The 17484-nt window shown below is 41.0% G+C and overlaps 1 protein-coding gene across 3 annotated transcripts in view; it reads left to right on the plus strand.

Moving 5' to 3' along the window:
* ezrb (ezrin b) overlaps window positions 1-17484 on the plus strand; it is a 39528-nt gene that overhangs the window by 8074 nt on the left and 13970 nt on the right. For all 3 annotated transcript variants that reach the window (XM_034240139.1, XM_034240140.1, XM_034240138.1), the window contains 5 exons: window positions 2338-2421; window positions 10945-11040; window positions 13280-13554; window positions 14586-14669; window positions 14754-14900. In XM_034240139.1, the coding sequence (XP_034096030.1) occupies window positions 2338-2421; window positions 10945-11040; window positions 13280-13554; window positions 14586-14669; window positions 14754-14900 (686 nt within the window). The remainder of the gene's footprint in view (window positions 1-2337; window positions 2422-10944; window positions 11041-13279; window positions 13555-14585; window positions 14670-14753; window positions 14901-17484) is intronic.

A 17484-nucleotide genomic window follows, 5' to 3' on the forward strand; every position in this document is an offset into this window, starting at 1 on the left:
CTCTGACCAAGTTGCTCATTGTGGAACTCTTGGTCCTTGCCCGTTATATTTTTAGCCTATGTGTCATATTTTCTTTACCGCTCTGAATGGCCTCAGTTTATTGTGAGTTACCGTTGATGGACTTACTTTGCGATCAGATATCACTCACTCAGTGGTTTCTGCTGGCTCGTCTGCTCCACATATTCACATGTTCCACTCTGACGGTTAGGGTGTGTTATTCTAGGTTCTCCAACTGTAACGGCTGTATATAGACTGTGATGTTGAGAGAAGCATCCCATATGTGTCAGAGCCGCTGCTACCAGATCATATCATCCTTTATAAACAAGGCAAGTTCGAAAATATCGCTTAGGGCAGTTTCTGATCACTTCTGCTGCAATTACGTGGTCGTTTTTGGTAATCTGGCTCCCCTAGGGTGTAGATGATGGACGCGTGGGGCTGTTGGTGCTCTGCAGCTGAAAGGGGACCTTTGTTTGGCCTTGTAAACTAAATGCAGGGCTTCCCCTCCTTCCTCTGCTTTTAAGCCGTGACTTGAAGCTAGTATAAGCTGCCCTTTTTGGACTCAGTTTTCAAATTGTACACACTTGTGGTACTTTGGGACAGAGCTTTTTTCTTTTTACAATATTTGTATTGAAGTTTTCAACTATAACGAACATTACACATACATAAAACGGTCAGTCTAGGTGGCAGATACAGTGTACAATTAAATGAATAGGCATGTAAATAAACACAGGTCAGTATACAGATGATACATGGATAACAAAGTACAGACATCTGAAAGAATATGACGTGGGCTCCTACACTTTATAATCTTATTCCCGTTGCCCCCCTCCACGCCCCGGTCTTTGGCTTTATTGATCATTACCAACATTCTTTTTCAAAACTCCATGAAGTAATGTATGAAAGTGTTTCTAAAGCAACACATGCTGACAGATCCTTAATATATGTATTCATACTTTATTCATAATTACAAACTCTTATGTGGAGTTTTTGTGAATGAAGCTCTGCCACAGATCTTGGTTTGTGATTGTGCTAACTGTGCTTGAAAGCAGCAGACGCATGGAGGAAAAATAATAAGGCTTCCTTGAAAATCCGCCGTCTAGACTACCCTGTTCTTACAGTATCCTGGACACCACTGTGCTGACGCTCTTTCCATCCAACGCTGATTGGATTTGCCCGCTCTGCAGGATTTAAGCCTGTCAGTTAGTTGCTCATAGGAATCAGTGGAGCTCTGAATCACCAGACGAGTCACCGCCACTGCTCAGACATCCCTTTTCCAGTGGGCGTCATTGAATTTGTCCAGCGCCCGCTCACAATGGGCTGGAGATGAAAGATGTCACTGGAGGTCTCTGTTGGCGTGACTCCTCTCTCTTCACCCTGTGTCCAACAGCCTCTTTGTGTCATTTTCACTGAGCATTAATAAGTTCAGTCAATACTTTGAGGGTCTTTTCATAACCCCCGCAAATACCAGACACATTTGACATTATCCCCACAGAGAAGAGAGTCAGTATGTGCATTACTTCAAAGCAGCTATTGTAAATATTTGTACACTGTTGCATGGCCTTTGTGTGCAATGCAGATTCCATTTGCTGATTACTAACGAATCAAACTTACAAAGCAGAATATTGTTAACCTCCATCATGGCACATAGCTGACGTCAGTTGTCATTATTCACTCGTGCTTTTTGTAATGGTTTTCAATTGGACATTAATCACTGGGGTTTGTCCGAGTAAGTGGATATTCAATTCTCTCCTCTTGAAGCAGGTTTCAGTTAGATGGACCTCCTCTTTGTGTATGTGCAGGCCACTCTGATCAAACATTAACTAGAGAACTGAAAGAGATTTTCCTGTGAATGGGAGTGAAGTAACTGACTTATTTTATCCCTCCTCTCTTCAGTTTAGTCATCCAGAATAACATCTACAGTACCTGTTCTTTGTTCAGTAATTACAATGGGAGGTGGCCACTTCTTAAAACTTGTATGTTCTTTCAAATTAAAAAGTTGGCACTGAATATTTGTACTAAGAACACCTCAGATTTGGCAGCAGAATTCCCTTCAATGGGCCCGTCTGACTCTGAGAAAGCAGAGATAAACACAGAGCCCTGTGTGTTTACTGTGCAAATACACCCCCTTACAAAACACACACACACACACACACACACACACACACATACATACACACACACACACACACACACACACACACACACACACACACACACCCCCACAGCACAGCAGTGTTCTGTATTCTGGTTTACCTCGTATGGGCCCTTTACCTGTGAGAACCTCTCTGTTGCTCTGGGTCAGCTTCTCAACTCTCTCTTTCTCATGTTTCTCCACAGCTCAATGTTCGCGTCACCACCATGGACGCTGAGCTGGAGTTTGCCATCCAGCCCAGCACCACCGGCAAGCAGCTGTTCGACCAGGTACAGTCCCACCAGCTCTGTGTTGACCGTCCTCAAGCCACAGTGTTGACCTATAAATATGTTATCAATAGGGTTTAAAAAAAAAAAAAAAAAAGTTTATTCCAACAGTTTTTTTAATGGATCAATTTTTTATAAAAAATATCAATACAAGTAAGCCCATTGAGTTCCAGTGGTATGGGTTGATAGATAGATAGATAGATAGATACTTTATTGATTCCAGTTTGTGAAATGTTTGCATTGCAGCAGCATAAAAAACACAAGGCAACGTACATAAGAGAAATTAAGACACAAGAAATGAACAGTCCAAAATATTTCAGAAATATAAATAAAATAGCGTTAAACATTTAAAAAGTTTAAGAATATAAAACAAAAAATAAACAATATTTATACATGTGGAAAATATACAAGTGGAAATACAAATTTCAAGTAACAAATATAATGCAGGATATTATTGTGGAAGAAAGGATTATTTCAAAATGAGATAGAATTAATAGTTTTCTGTAGGTTATTCAAACAAAAGTATTGTGTGAATCAGTGATATTAGGAGGTGCTGGTTGACAGTGGATTTTTCACCTCTTGGATAGAAAAGACCCTGTCCTTATGCTAATCTAAGCTAACCAATATCTGGCACCAGCTAAGTAGTTAACGCACACACATTAGAGCGGTATCTATCACTCCCTTTAACCAATGTTGGTTGTTTTATCCGAGCAGTAGGAAAGGAGCAAGTGTCTGCTCTCGTTATCATCCCTCCAAAGCTCTTTCCATTCATTACATCCAGGTCTGAACAGTTATCTCCTACAGACAGAGATTACAGGAGCTTTCTGCTTCAAGTGTCCTTATCAGTCTCTTTGTTCACCCTGAGGTTCAGGGGTTATTATAAATGGATTCCTCCTGTAATGAAAAATTGCAGCTTAACAAAAGTGAACAAAGATAACTTCAGACATTTATTAAACTAAATATGAATGGCATTATTGAATGAAAGCAGTACAGAGTAAAAGGTGTGGCCACAATATAATGGAAATAAAACAATTATAGATGGTACCTGTCACCTTTTTTAGGCAAGGTCACTCATATACCACCTTATATAAAGTTATCAAATCAAAGGTTGAAACATATTTGATATTGTAGAATAGAAGTGTTTTTAACTTGCTTATTTTTTTATCTACCAATTATCCCACTCTCATTTGAACTCAAACCGATAGTTAGCTCTTTGATTAGGTGTGTGTTGAGGATGTGGTTATGTAATATCTAAAAGTGTGGCTCCTGTCAATCAGCTCGTTTATACTTCAATTGAGGAATTTAAGTTTGCTCGTTTCCTCTAGTTGTAAAAATCGTATTGTGAAGCTCCGTCGCTGAAATCCAAATTTATGACATGTAATTAGCGTGAGCTCCTCTGAGGCTGTATGACAGCATCGGGGGAGGAAACACATTGTTTAAGCCACTTCCTGTACAACTTGTTTTTCAATAGCAAGTGTAGCCAACTATGTGTATTGTGCCCGCATGTCAAGGGATTCAGCCTTTGTGTCGGGAACACTTCAGGTTAAAACATCTGAATATAGCCATGAACAATATCCCATAAATAGAAACATCTTCATTCAAAATGGTTTGTATTGTATGTGATATTGATGTGAATGGATGCCCTTTGGTTAGTTTTGAACAGATCAGCTTTGGATACTTAGTTTTGTTGACAGTTAAAGCTGCTGATTAGTTTTAGAAAGGCCCAGATTTCGCCTTTGACATCTCCCTATTTATAGAGGACGGTGAATTCCCCCGCCTACTTGTTAGAATGGCTCTCAGTAGGGCGTGCCACAGATGATCACTCTCTCTCTGTGATAGTGCCAGGGACAGTTCAGTGCTCTATTTGAGTTCAAACAAGATACAATTGACTAATTAGGGGCAAGGGAAACTTCCCACCTGATGAGAACATGGAATGACAAATACAAAACAATCTTAAGCTTTCTCCACTTCAATCCTTAGTTCAGAATTGTATTTCATTCTGTGAAGTTGTTCTTGTTTTAGTAGATTAATTGCCTTAATCTTTCATTACTTGAATACTTACTTACTCTGTGCCTTGTATTTCTTTTTCCTTTGCTACGGTATATTGTAAATAATATTCAACGTTTTGGACAAGGGTTTGGAAGCCTTCAGTATGACATTTTGGCCTCCGTCATCTTGTTGTTTTGCAACCTAAAGACATTTTTAGAGAACCAACATTTTACATTCAACTAAAAGCATATTAGAAATGGAAACGTGGAGATCGCACAGACCAAATAACGCCAGGGTAATGACCTGTCAATCACAAGTTTGCTGCTAAATTGGATATTTTATTCAAGATAAAGCCACAATTTACGAAATTACCGTCATCATATATTGAGGATAACATGAAACTAGCATTTGGGTCAAAAATGTTTTATGGTGTAATAATTCAAGTGAGAAATAGTTTCGTAGACTTTAAAATCCAGGCTGAAGACTTTTCTTTTTGTCGCTGCTTTTAATTGAACTATTCATATCTTAGACTGCACTGTAACTTTTATCCATGTATTTTTTTCTTTTAATGTTTATTTTATTAGCTTTTCTTTTTAATGACTGATTTTAAATGCCATTTTCTTAATCTCTTTCATTTTTTGTAAAGCACTTTGAATTGCCTTGTGTTGAAAAGTGCTATATAAATAAACTTGCCTTGCCTTGCCTTGCCTTTAAGACAACGTGACTTCATTCATTTTGCAACTAGTAGAGTCGCCTCCTCCTGGAAGTGAAAAGCACTTTAGCATCGGCTTCACTTTTCAGACTGCTTTTAGATTTCCCAGTTAAATGAAAGATCGATATATGAAATCTGAGCAGCTGTTCAGTGTCTGCATTTTGAATTCAACTGACATTTTTCGGTCGTGTCTGTCAGCAGCTTGATTTAGTTTTAAACGGTTGCTTTGGCAGTAATCAGCTGCAAAGACGCAAGCACACCTTTTTTGACAGCTTAAGTGGAAATGCTGAGTAACAGCACTGAGCTCATTTCCAGAGGCCTGTGTGGTCTGATTATAACCCTCGTCCCTGTGAAGCTGCTCTTAAAGAACAACTCCTGCCATTCCCCTACACACCCTCGCACAGTTTCACTTCCATAAGACACTCCACTGCTGCTGGTTTCATTTTGACTTCAGCCGCCATTACAGGTGTCGTTTACAGTCGATGTTCTGGTTAGTTCTGTCCGTCTGTTTTGGTGATCTCTCCGAAGTTAATGTGGTTACAAAGGCTGTCAGCCTCAGACCGGTTGAGATCCGTTCACAACAGGAAAAGGCTCGATGGCTGACATCTGAAAACATGAATAATCTGGTTGACAGGTGCCAGAAGCAAAATATGAAACTAGTTCTCTTATAAACCCAACCCCACATGTCAAAGCCACATTCAAAATCTGCCTGTTCAAACAAAGAGGGAACATATTGCATCATTCTGTGCTGGAGTAGTGTAGCAGAACTGTTTTTGAATATTACAATCTTTGTCAAACTCCTTTTTACTGTTCAGACGCAATAATGTGTGGTCTGACAGTAATACACGCTTTTTCTTTGGGCCAGTTGCCCCCTCAAAACCTTTGTGCTGGCTCCTGTCCTGAGTCGCTGGAGTACTCCACGTTATTCAGCCCAGAGGATGTAGTGAATACTGCTCCTTCAGCCCAGTGGCATTCCTCACTTTCACCACAGAGCCCGAGCGCATAAACCAGGAGGAGAAACTCTCACTCTTTCAGATCGCTGTAACGCTGCAGACTGAAGTCATGCACACTCTTCCTATGTGGCACTGCAACTGGTGCTACTCCAACCTGAAGCGAGTCTGAAGAAGCGGGTAGAGAGAGGTTTAGATGCTTTGATATGACTATATGTTTAACTGAGTTTACACAGATGTTATAATGATTGCCAGAATGAATTAGACTTCTGCTTTTGCTTATAGGAGCTTGTAGAATGAGTTTTGCACCTAGATTTCATATCTATTGAGGATGTCACAAGAACTAATTCTGCGGTACAAAGTATATGTCAAAATTTGGAAAATGTGCCGGGACTTGTTTTCTACTTGACATCAAAGCACAGTTTGCCATAAAGTGACTAACCTTCATACCTTCCGCTAATTATTCTAACCTTTAGTACATATTTCTAACACTCGCAGGTAAAAGTTGCCAGACGGATCTCGCTTTGAACTTTGGTTGCTTTGCAAGCTCCGATTCACATATGGTGTATTCTTTATACACTTTAGGCTTTATTGTTCCTTATTCTGTATATCTGACAATCATACTCGCAATCATTGATACTGATTAAATAGTTTCTTATGTGATATGATACATTTCTTTATTACTGTAGTCTTTAACTTGACGTGACCCTGCTGAAACCCACCTTTTTATTTGGTTTTCTGTTTAATTAATCTTACTTTGAATGCATATCTCAGTTGTTAGTAGCTTTTAGCATCAGTGTACATCAGCCGTCATAGCAACACATTAAAGTCAAGGCAGCATGCCAAAGCAACCTGCTGCGATAATTTACTAAACCTGCGTCCCCACATTCAGATGTAATCCTCCTCTAATGAACTGTACTATTTTCAGTATCCTTTGCCAGCCTTTGCTCATACCATGTACAGCATGTTGTGAGATGAACTACAATGTTGCTAAAGGTTAAATAGTTACCTCCTTGTCAGAATGTTCAGCAGCTGCACCCCTGAGAAAATGCTGCATTTATCTGAATGTTAGCCCACTCTGTTTTTCTACGTATCACTCTGTAGACCCCGAAGCGAAACCCCCATGAAAGGGCTGGTTGTCTTCTGAGTCCTTATGAGTTAATTACAGGTGAGATGCAGCCTGAAGTGCACTCTCGTTTCACCCCCCCTCCCCCCCTCCCCCCTCCAGTGCTTGTTGTTGTCGCACAAAACAAGCGACATCCATCAGAAAAGTCCCCTAAATCAAAACCATTCATTTTCACTCCCACAGGTCAGCCTGCCGTGCATTGGCCACTAGAAGCGGGGGCAGTTTGATTTTAGTTTTAACCCTTGATGGAGTTTGTCATTGCAAGATTGCTTGGCTTGAGTGCCATTTAGTTGATTTATACTTTTTCCAGGCAGCCTAACACCTCACCTGGGGCCTCATTTATAACGCCGTGCGTAGGATTCACGTTGCTTACGTAGTAGAAATCCAAAAAATAGGTACAGAAATTTTCCGACATTTTACGATTCACCAAACATTGCGCACCGGTGAGGAAAGTGCGTACGGCACTTCCTACGCCTGTTTCCCTTTTATAAATCACAACCGACTCGAAATGCGGTGCAGCTTTTGCGGGCTTCACGTAACGCCCATATTTGCCTATAAATAGTCAAAGAAACGCCCATTCATTCATTCATTCTGACTGACTGCATGAAGAAGATCGCAGGAAATGACGACAGAACAGTTAAAAAAGACATCTCACACCGTGTCAGATTTTGGTTATTTTGGGGAGGTCGAGATAAATCATATTGTTTGGTGGATGCAGTTTGAACCAGAGTATCAGCATGGAGGTCGGATCGTCACCAAAATAAATAAATAAATGGCCCGAAAAAGGTTAATGACAAAAAGAATACACATAGCCTTCCTCAGGCAGTGTGTTTGTGCCGGGGATAGGAGACACCCCCTTGATGAGAGACTGTAAGAAGTGAACGGGGAATCCCTCCGGAGTGGAGTCATGACGACTGGATCTGAATTATGTTTTTGTATTTGGTGGTTTGTGTTCCAGCTGTCGATCAGATGTGCGCAGCGTCTCCACTGCAGCCTGTGCGTCTCAACACCCCCCCCCCCCCCACCACATATGGTGTTCTTAGCTTCCATACCTCCTGTGTTTTACGAGCGACTTATCAAGTCTTGGCAAACGGCATAAAACACGATTAAACGTGATAGTATATAAAACCATGCTCGTATCTACAACCTATAGAAATGCAAAACGGCGTCAGTTTAGACGTAATTCTGTCCTCTTTACCGCATCATTTATGAGAAAACATTTCATAACATTAACACAACATAGGCTATTCGAGGTGGTTTTAAATAACATATCCATATTTATTTATTTATCCAAGTTATGTTTTTGTGTGCACTGAGGAGTCGCAAACAGGCGTTTGTTTAATCATTTTAAGATTGGCTTTAATCAATGTTTGAAAATGAATTCTTCATATATGATAAATGAGAGGTAACATTTTATTTATGGTATTATTTCCACATATTTCTCTCCATTCTTCCTTCTGCCACCGGTGTCGGTTTGTGCTTAGTGCGTACGCATGGGTTAGAGTTTGCGTGGAGGACCGCACATTTTCCCGTCAAGTTAGTATTTTATAAATCGCAAACATTGCGTAGAAACTGGCGTACGCCATCTTTTGAGCGTATATCCCTTTATAAATGAGGCCCCTGGAGACTGGGTGGGGAAGTTAGCAGTGATTTGTTCAAAAAGGGCCCGGCTCAGATATTGTCGCGCTTAACAGCACACTCACAAACACGTGAGATGATGCTGCTGTTGGAAAAATCGCTCTGCCTCTCTGAAGGCCATAAAGAGCCTCTGGTCGTTGAGGTTTTTCCTCTGAAACCCAGTGGAAAATCCTTCTGCTGGACAAGTGATTATTTCAGAAGTACGTTTTTGACTTTTTGCCTCAGCTGCACAGTCAGAAAAGGGCTGCAAAAGTCTTCAAATCTTGCTGATCTTAAAAAGTGTTTCCAGTGCGGTTGAAATTAAACCAGGCTCATAATCTGTCCTTCAGACGTTAATAATGAGCAGCAGTTCTGGCGGTTGCAGTTTTGCCAGAAAGTAACAGCAGCCCCCCCGCCTCCCTCTCGGTCTGTTCCTTGAGTCAGAGACAGGATGCTGGTCATGCAGCACGCCCTCCTCATACAGTATCACTCAGCGGTCAAACAATAGGGCCACTCTGTTGAAGACCAGCCCTCGTTGGCTTGTGTTGCATATTGCACCAGAAAGAGATGTGAGCTAAGTGTTACTTCAAGTACAGAAAAGAGTCTTAATGTAGCAGTTTTATTAACAAATCTTACCATAGCTCGGTATTACCCAAAGTTACATTTGTGCTCATGTCGTGTTAGTTTGGTTTTCTAGATGTTGGCTCATTAGCTTAGCTTTATGTAACTCTTCATCTTAAACCAAGGCCTCCAATCTGGGACTATTTTACATAGAATTGTTAATACTCCTTCACATTAATGAAATAAAACCAGATATAATTGGGATTTTAGATGTTGGCCGGATGAATCAAGCAATTTGAATATAATAATTGAAATGATGGATAAAAAAACAGCTGACTTTGATAAATAAGCGTAGTCTTATCTGATTTGCCTTCTAAGGATACTGTAGGCTATTTGTACTATATGTACAGCACTTTGGCTCGACCAAAAATCGTTTATAAATGTGCTATATAAATAAAACTTGATTTGATTTGAGGATCCATCGTGGACTCTTGATAAGATGCATCAAGACCTTGTTTTAGTCAAAGTCTATAGCCGGCTAGAACTGGATATTTAGTTTATTTAATAAGTGATTGTGTATTAACTACATAAATGCAATGACAAAAAGCAAGAGGAGGAACGTTTGGAGATGAATTCCACCGTGATATTTCTGACCAATGAGAGGACAGCTTGCTTGTTTGCCCATGGATTTGTTTACAACTCCTAAACGGCAATCAAGGAGTAAATGCAACAATTATATCAAATGAGTCCAAACAACGCAAATAACACAGAGGTCTGAGAACACCCGCAGTGATGGTGGTAACCATCCATGAGACAATCTGGCTGAGGAGAACAATCGTGTGGTGCTTTTTAAGAGTGTCATTTTATTTGTTTTGGCAGTAGTTTACCGTTGAAATCATTACTGTAGCCACGTCCATCCTCAGGCCTGTGAACGTATAACACTATGAGGGAAGAGAGCAGATTAGGTACCGGAGTATGTCACCTTAAGGTTGATCCTTCAGGACTTGCCTACGTCTGGCAATCTGTCAAAGATCGTTTCACAACTCCCTGCTACACTGGGATAAAACTGGTAGTGATTCATTCAAATGTATTGGGAACATTGAACTCCCTCATTCAGTTTTGAGGTGTGATCTCTAAGTGTTGACTACTACTGCGTTTATCTCGAAGTCCCTTTTCCTAGAAGAGCAGTTAATGCTCGGTTAATTCTGAGAAGAAAATGTCCTTTTATATATCTAAGATCATGGAGAATAATTTCTTGAGTATGTTGATTGACTTTTGCAACTAACATTTTCATCCAGGTGATGTGTGGACAACTGACATTAAGGTTCTCACAGTGTCTGTTTAGAGCAGAAACGATTATACGATTGACAGAAAAAACAACAATTTTAAACATCAATTCATTGTATGAGTCTTTTGTAAAGCAAATGTGTTGCAAAAGGGGTTTATATATTACATTACATTTGGAGATGTCAACTTGGGATCGGAGGAGTTGTGATTGTTGGTGGGATTTTTGGTTGTTTTCCAAACCACTACTATACATAAAAATAATGTTCAATCTTTTCTCTGTTCAGGTGGTGAAAACCATCGGCCTGCGTGAGGTCTGGTACTTCGGACTTCAGTATATGGATAGCAAAGGTTACTACACTTGGCTAAAACTGGACAAAAAGGTAAGATCTATCTCTAAAAATAGCTTTTTTGTTTTAATTGTGTGTCATAATAACCCGTCTATCTTTTGAATGCTCAAGTTATTATATTAGTGTCATTAGGGTAGGAGGGAAAACAAGTCCAGCGTGATATAATACTTCATCATTTAATCATTATAATTGTAAATACTGGGAAGAATTTGACCACACAATGTTATTCATGCTCTCACGCCATTTATTAAACAATATAGGTTGAATAATTTTGTACCTATGACGATACCATCTGGGTTATGGTTATGCTCCCTGGTTAAATAACAAAGCGATGAGCTCTGCTGTTTGTTTTCCAGTCAATCATTAGCCCCAGTATTATAATGTGTTTATATTTGTCCAACTACAACATACTGTAGCTTTCGTGGTTTTCTGTGTCCACAAGATTCATGAGCCAGAGGGTTTATTTATTATTTGACCAGAGAGCAAACTCTTTTTGAACCAGGCTCCTCTCTGTTGTCTCTTGAGTAAACAGAGGTTACAGTACCTTCACTGGCTGTTGGTCATGAAGCTGATCCCAGACATGTTTAATACGTCGTGCAAAAAGGAAATCAGCCAGAGCAATGACGTTAGGACTGCAAACGAGCAGAATTGCCATTTTTGTATCACAGTTTCTAAAAGATGTCCAAACCCTTGCAGCATTTTAGACCTTTTGGTTCTGCATTTTGAATATTCTGGAATGTTTTCAGATCTTAAAGAGTCGTACTTCATACTGTATGGTCAAATACAAATACAAGTTTTGGCTTCAGAGGGAGTTGTGGGAACTGATAAACTACCTCAAGTGATGTCACCCGAGTCAACATGGGTTGGTTCTGATGCATCAATTTAGATTTAGTGTCAGAAGTTATGAAAGCTATTGATTTAATGTCAGAAGTTATGGATTTAATTTTGCATTGTGTGTTCGACAATGTTATAAGAGTGAGATTCTTAATTGTTGGAGTACAAAATAATAATAATAATAATAATAAGTGTATTTATTATAGCAACTTTCACAGAAATAGAATTCACAAAGTGCTTCACTCGTAAGAACAAAAGTTGAAATGACGACCGCAGAAACATGACTACAATAACCACGTGGAGTCCTACAAATACAAACCAGACTCTACTGGCTCAGATGCTTCATAGTGCAGCATTGACCACACAGACTATTAAACATACAGGGATAAGATAAAGACTGTTTCTAATCTAATAATGATTTCCTAAATTAAACAAATGTTGGAAAACACACATGAGAAGACACTTCAAAAGTCGTCTATTTCCGCTTTATAAACATAAACGAGGGTAATTGAGAGAGGGTGGAGCCTCAGTCAGCTGCAGTAAACTGTTCACTGAGTGCTGACGCTGCGCCGCGGCACAATGCCTCTCAAACTGTTATATTCCCAGCCCCCATTCTCTCCATCAAGACCGATCGGTTCCTGTTTTTAAATAAGAGGAAGAGGCACATCGTGTGAACACTTACTGTAGCCCAGAGTAATTCAAGTGTATTTCCACTAACCGATTGTGGTAGATCCCCTTTCAGTTAGTGCAGAGCAGCCATTCAACTGCGGAACTGGAAGCTGTTTCCATATTTATTAACAGTGAGACAGCCAATTACTTAATTGTGTCCTTGGTTTTTATTATTTTGTAGCAAAAACGGGTTCAAAAGTCACATGTATTCAAAGACATTTATACTATTAAAGTTTGTCCAACAGAACCAGCTGCAAAGCAACCAATGGACACTGAAAGTGACATCTCTCAGCTCGGCATGAGAGGATATGGACATTTCATGACAGGATTATCTTGGCAAACATAATCACAGTTTACAGTAATATTCAGATGATCATCAACATATGGATACAACTCTTAACATAGCACTACAAAATAATGTAAAATACATTTTTTGAAATGTATCAAAATCACTTTCAATTAAATATTCACCAAAAGGCCACGCAATCATTTCTGGATGAATAAATCCTACATGATTGTTAATATACTTCTTTACCATGTTAGCAAACTTAAGAGTCATGTGCGTATGGAAAACCACCAGAATCAACGTCTTGTGAGGGTTTTATAATGTTATCTGTAATACAATTCTATTTTTGCTGTCCTAACTTCTAGCCAATACATACCCTGGCAAAAACAGCCTGTAACATGGGGAATTAATTGTTTTATTTCCTGTGTTTTTGTATTGTTTTGTTACTGAATGTTCCTAAAATATGTTGTTATTCCTCCCCAGGTGTCGTCCCAGGACGTGAAGAAGGAGAACCCGCTGCAGTTTAAGTTTCGGGCCAAATTCTTCCCGGAGGACGTGTCCGAGGAGCTGATCCAGGACATCACGCAGAAGCTGTTCTTCCTGCAGGTGAAGGAGGGCATCCTGAGCGACGAGGTGTACTGTCCCCCGGAGACGGCCGTGCTGCTCGCCTCGTACTCCGTTCAGGCCAAGTTTGGAGACTACAACAAAGAGGTCCACCAGCCCGGATACCTGCTGTCCGAGCGCCTGCTGCCACACAGGTGAGAGAGAAGCTCTGCTGCTGTGTTAACACCCACGTCACAAGGGAAGATGTAATGAAGTGAAACATTTGGCGTATTATACTGATGTTATTAGCTTTGGCACTGGAAGGAATAACGGTTGTTGCACCATGTCATTATTTAATAAAACATTTTACGGGAAGGGACTAATTACTTCAACAGTGACAACTGAAAGCGAAAACAAACCGCAGTTCAAATATGCGGTCAAGTACTGTACATGATGTTTGTTTTTATCTCCTGTATCTTGACATGTTGAGTTTCTAGAGGTATTTCTGTTATCCACTGCGTATCGTGACGGTCCTGAGGTTGTCGCAATCTCCTGCATTGTTGCTGCAAAAAAAAGAAAACTGTAGGAAACACAGGTTGCTGTAGACTTTCCAACGCCTTCAGATAGTCTTATTGTATCTGTCATGGTTACACAATGCTTTTTTAAATCAGATATTAACATTAAGTCTGCATTGCTAAGATTATTTCCATCATCAAAGTAAAAACATGCTAATTTAAGAACGCATAACGAAGAAAGTTAACATGAATAAATTGGGTTATGTGGTTATGTAGGTGTCAGTCTTCAAGCGGCTGGAATGCCAGCAGCACACAGATCTTTCTCACACTGCCTGTGCTGCACCTCTTTTCGCAACCTGTTTGAAACCAGAGCCTAGTCTGCTCTGATTGGTTAGCTGGCCGGCTCTGTTGTGATTGGTTAACCGCTTAGAGATGTCCCGCCCCTTAGCCTATTACGTACAATGTGTTGAAGCGCTAGCCAATAGAAGCGAGAGTGTAACATAGTGATGTCACTATGTTATGGAGGTAAACAAAGGAGTCCAATGGAGGCGTTTCAGGCAGGATTTTAGCCTTTGCAAAGCATTTACAGGTACAAACGACTTTATGATCAACTACAGGAAAGAGAACATCCACAAAAGATGAATAGGGCCTCTTTAAACAAAAGCCAGAGATGGTAGATCTCTGTTTAGTGATGTAGCTGACCTTTGCTGTATTCTCCTGTCTTCCTTCAGAGTCCAGGAGCAGCACAAACTCTCCAGAGAACAATGGGAGGAGAGGATTCAGGTGTGGCACGAGGAGCACCACGGCATGCTGAAGTGAGTGTGTGTTTTGATGTAATCTCACTGAGTCAATAAGTATGGATTTAAATGATGATAACTGAATGCTGTGTATCCTTGCAGGGAGGACGCTATAATGGAGTACCTGAAGATCGCCCAGGACCTGGAGATGTATGGAGTCAACTACTTCGACATCAAGAACAAGAAGGGAACCGAGCTGTGGCTGGGAGTGGACGCTCTGGGACTCAACATTTACGAGAAGGACGACAAGTAAGCGCCTTGTTTGAAACTCTGCTGTTGGTGTCTGTTCCTCCTGCAGTCACTGTGACACAGAGCTAAACTGTCTGAGCTTAATCACTATTCCTGTTCCTCTGCAGACAGTATGACATGAATAGCAATGAGGGCCAAATGAATACAGTCTAAGGGAGGAGTATCTCCAAAGACACGGACAAATAACTCAGCAGTTGCTTTTGTGTCTCTTCATTGTCTGTTCTTTTGCAGATTTCAGCTGAGATGACCTCTTTTTATCTTAAAGTTGTGAAGTAGAGATATAGATTACCTTTATTTAGGGGAAATCCATTTAGAGCAAAGCTTCCCTAATAAGCAGTTAAACAATTCAAAGGGTTAAAGCAGAAACACAACCTAAAACAGAAGCATTTATATGAAAAATATTGTTTAATAGAAGCTTAAACTGTTTTAGAAATGACAACAAAATGTATAACTAAAGGCCTTTTTGAGCAGTTTTTCCAGTTACGTATTCATATATGGGATATCCAATTTTTTCCGTTGCTGCATATAATCGTGCATGTGTCACCGTTTCATGTAATTACATCGTATAAATAGGTGTTTTGTTCACACTTCTCTACTTATAAAGGTACATGTATTCCTCTACATACCCCTGGAGCACAGAGTATACGTTTGTGTGCCATTTATACTAAAGATTATTTACATAAAATCCCCGCTGTACACTTGCTGACCTTATTTTTCCTATTTTGTCTTAGGTGTCCTGTTTTATTTCCCCGTGAGTAAATGGTGGCTTTAACCTCAAACTTGTCCATGTCTGTACTTAAGTGTTCTTCTCCTGTCCATCCACAGGCCGTATGAAAGGAAAACATTTCTCTTTGGTAATTTTCATGATTGGAAACCCATTTCTTGTGACATGTGCCATCCAGCCTGTGCTTGGTTGTGATTGCCACTTTGTATGTAGGGTAAGACAGTTTGGGAGGTAATCACCGTCTTTGTGGTGAAGTGAGTCTCCCGGGTCCTGGCTTTATCTGAGGGGGGTCACTGCAGTAAAGTGTGTTAAAGGAGCACTTCATCCCTGGTGCACTGACCCTGAGCTGGAAATCCATCCAGCCGTTCTGCTCTGGCTGGGTTTATTGTTCATGGCTTCTCCCATGTTCAACTGGCTGCTCTGTGGCTGTTTCTCAATGTCGAGGAGGCTTGCTTGGTAGCACATGTACCTCAGAGTCAGATGCTTCAGAAGCAAGGCAATAATCCTTCCTAAGCTGCATCTCACTTCGGTTAAATGGATTCCTTGCGTCCCTCACTTGCGTCGTTTCCCTGCGACTAGTCCCTCCCACCAGGGAAGCATGGAGAGACGCAAGGAAACCGCGAGAAGCAGGGAAATGAGTTTTAAGAGCAATGGGACGTCGTTTCCTCCGGAGCGCCACGTGAAGCGACGTCTGTTTGTGATGACGCCGCACAGCTGATCGTCTGACAGCAGCCAGATCAGTGCATGCGCTGCATCGTCCAATCAGTGAGCGATACACAGTAAGGGGGGGCGGAGCGAGTGTCTGAGGATTTCACCATGGTCTGGTAGTTCCTCGATTATCGCTTCTCCGTTATCGCTCCTCGATCCTCGGTACCCCGGCACAAATAAGGCCACTGGGACGCTACTCAAGATGGCGCAGACAAATCAACTTCCGGTGATACCGAGCCCGAGGAGCGAGGAAATGAAAAATAAGAAAAGTGACTCATTGACTCGGAAAAGAAAGAATGGTGGAACAGGCTAACAGGTGTGCAGGTGTGCGTCATATGCGAGGCCCCGCCTTAAATGGAACGCGATTTCCGCCAAAGATTTTGGAAATTGGTCCGTGCGCAAAGCATTGTGGGGATTTTAAGACCGCGGAGTCTACAACATGTGCAGCCTCGAAATTTCCCGCAACGAACTACGCCGGCCTCGGTAGAATTCCAAGGATCCTGGACATTGGAACAGTCCTTCGGCGGCACTCGATGACGTAGTATCCTTGAAATAGTGGCTCTGGAGCAGCCTTCCTCGACATAGAGAAACACCCAGTGAAAGCGGTGTGGTCTACTTTGTTAGTGGGAGAGATTAAAGAGGAAGTTGCTTAACCTTTATTTGAACCTTTTATTCTTTCCGTGTTTGAGCTTCAGAAGTCTGAATGATTTAATAACTGTAATTTCTATTGTCTTAAAGTTCATCCAGTCTCTCATTTAGCCTCATTATATCTTCGCTGTGGTTTTAAGAGCTAGAAACCCCTTTAAACAAAGCGATCTGTGTGAGTCTGTCTCTTTATGTGCTCCCTGGGATCAGCAAAGAAAGGCCTCTCCTCCACAGTGCCCTCTGCCGTAACCATGGCTACGCAGACTGGTTTTTCAAGCTGTGCCGCACTTAAGAATGTGAGGCTAACCTACACCGGAGAGCGGCCGGCCCACAATACAACAGTGCAGCCGAGGCTCACAGTCTGCTGCCGGTTTAACTCCTTAGGCGCTCCTGCTCTGCTACACACAGCGCTGCTCACTTCAGAGGACACACTTTCTTCTCAATTGAATTCACTGTCAATGCCAGACATCAGAATAACTTATTCTTTCTTTTATTTATCTGCTTTTT

This window comes from Gymnodraco acuticeps, unplaced genomic scaffold, assembly GCF_902827175.1.
Source record: "Gymnodraco acuticeps unplaced genomic scaffold, fGymAcu1.1, whole genome shotgun sequence".
NCBI lineage: Eukaryota > Metazoa > Chordata > Actinopteri > Perciformes > Bathydraconidae > Gymnodraco > Gymnodraco acuticeps.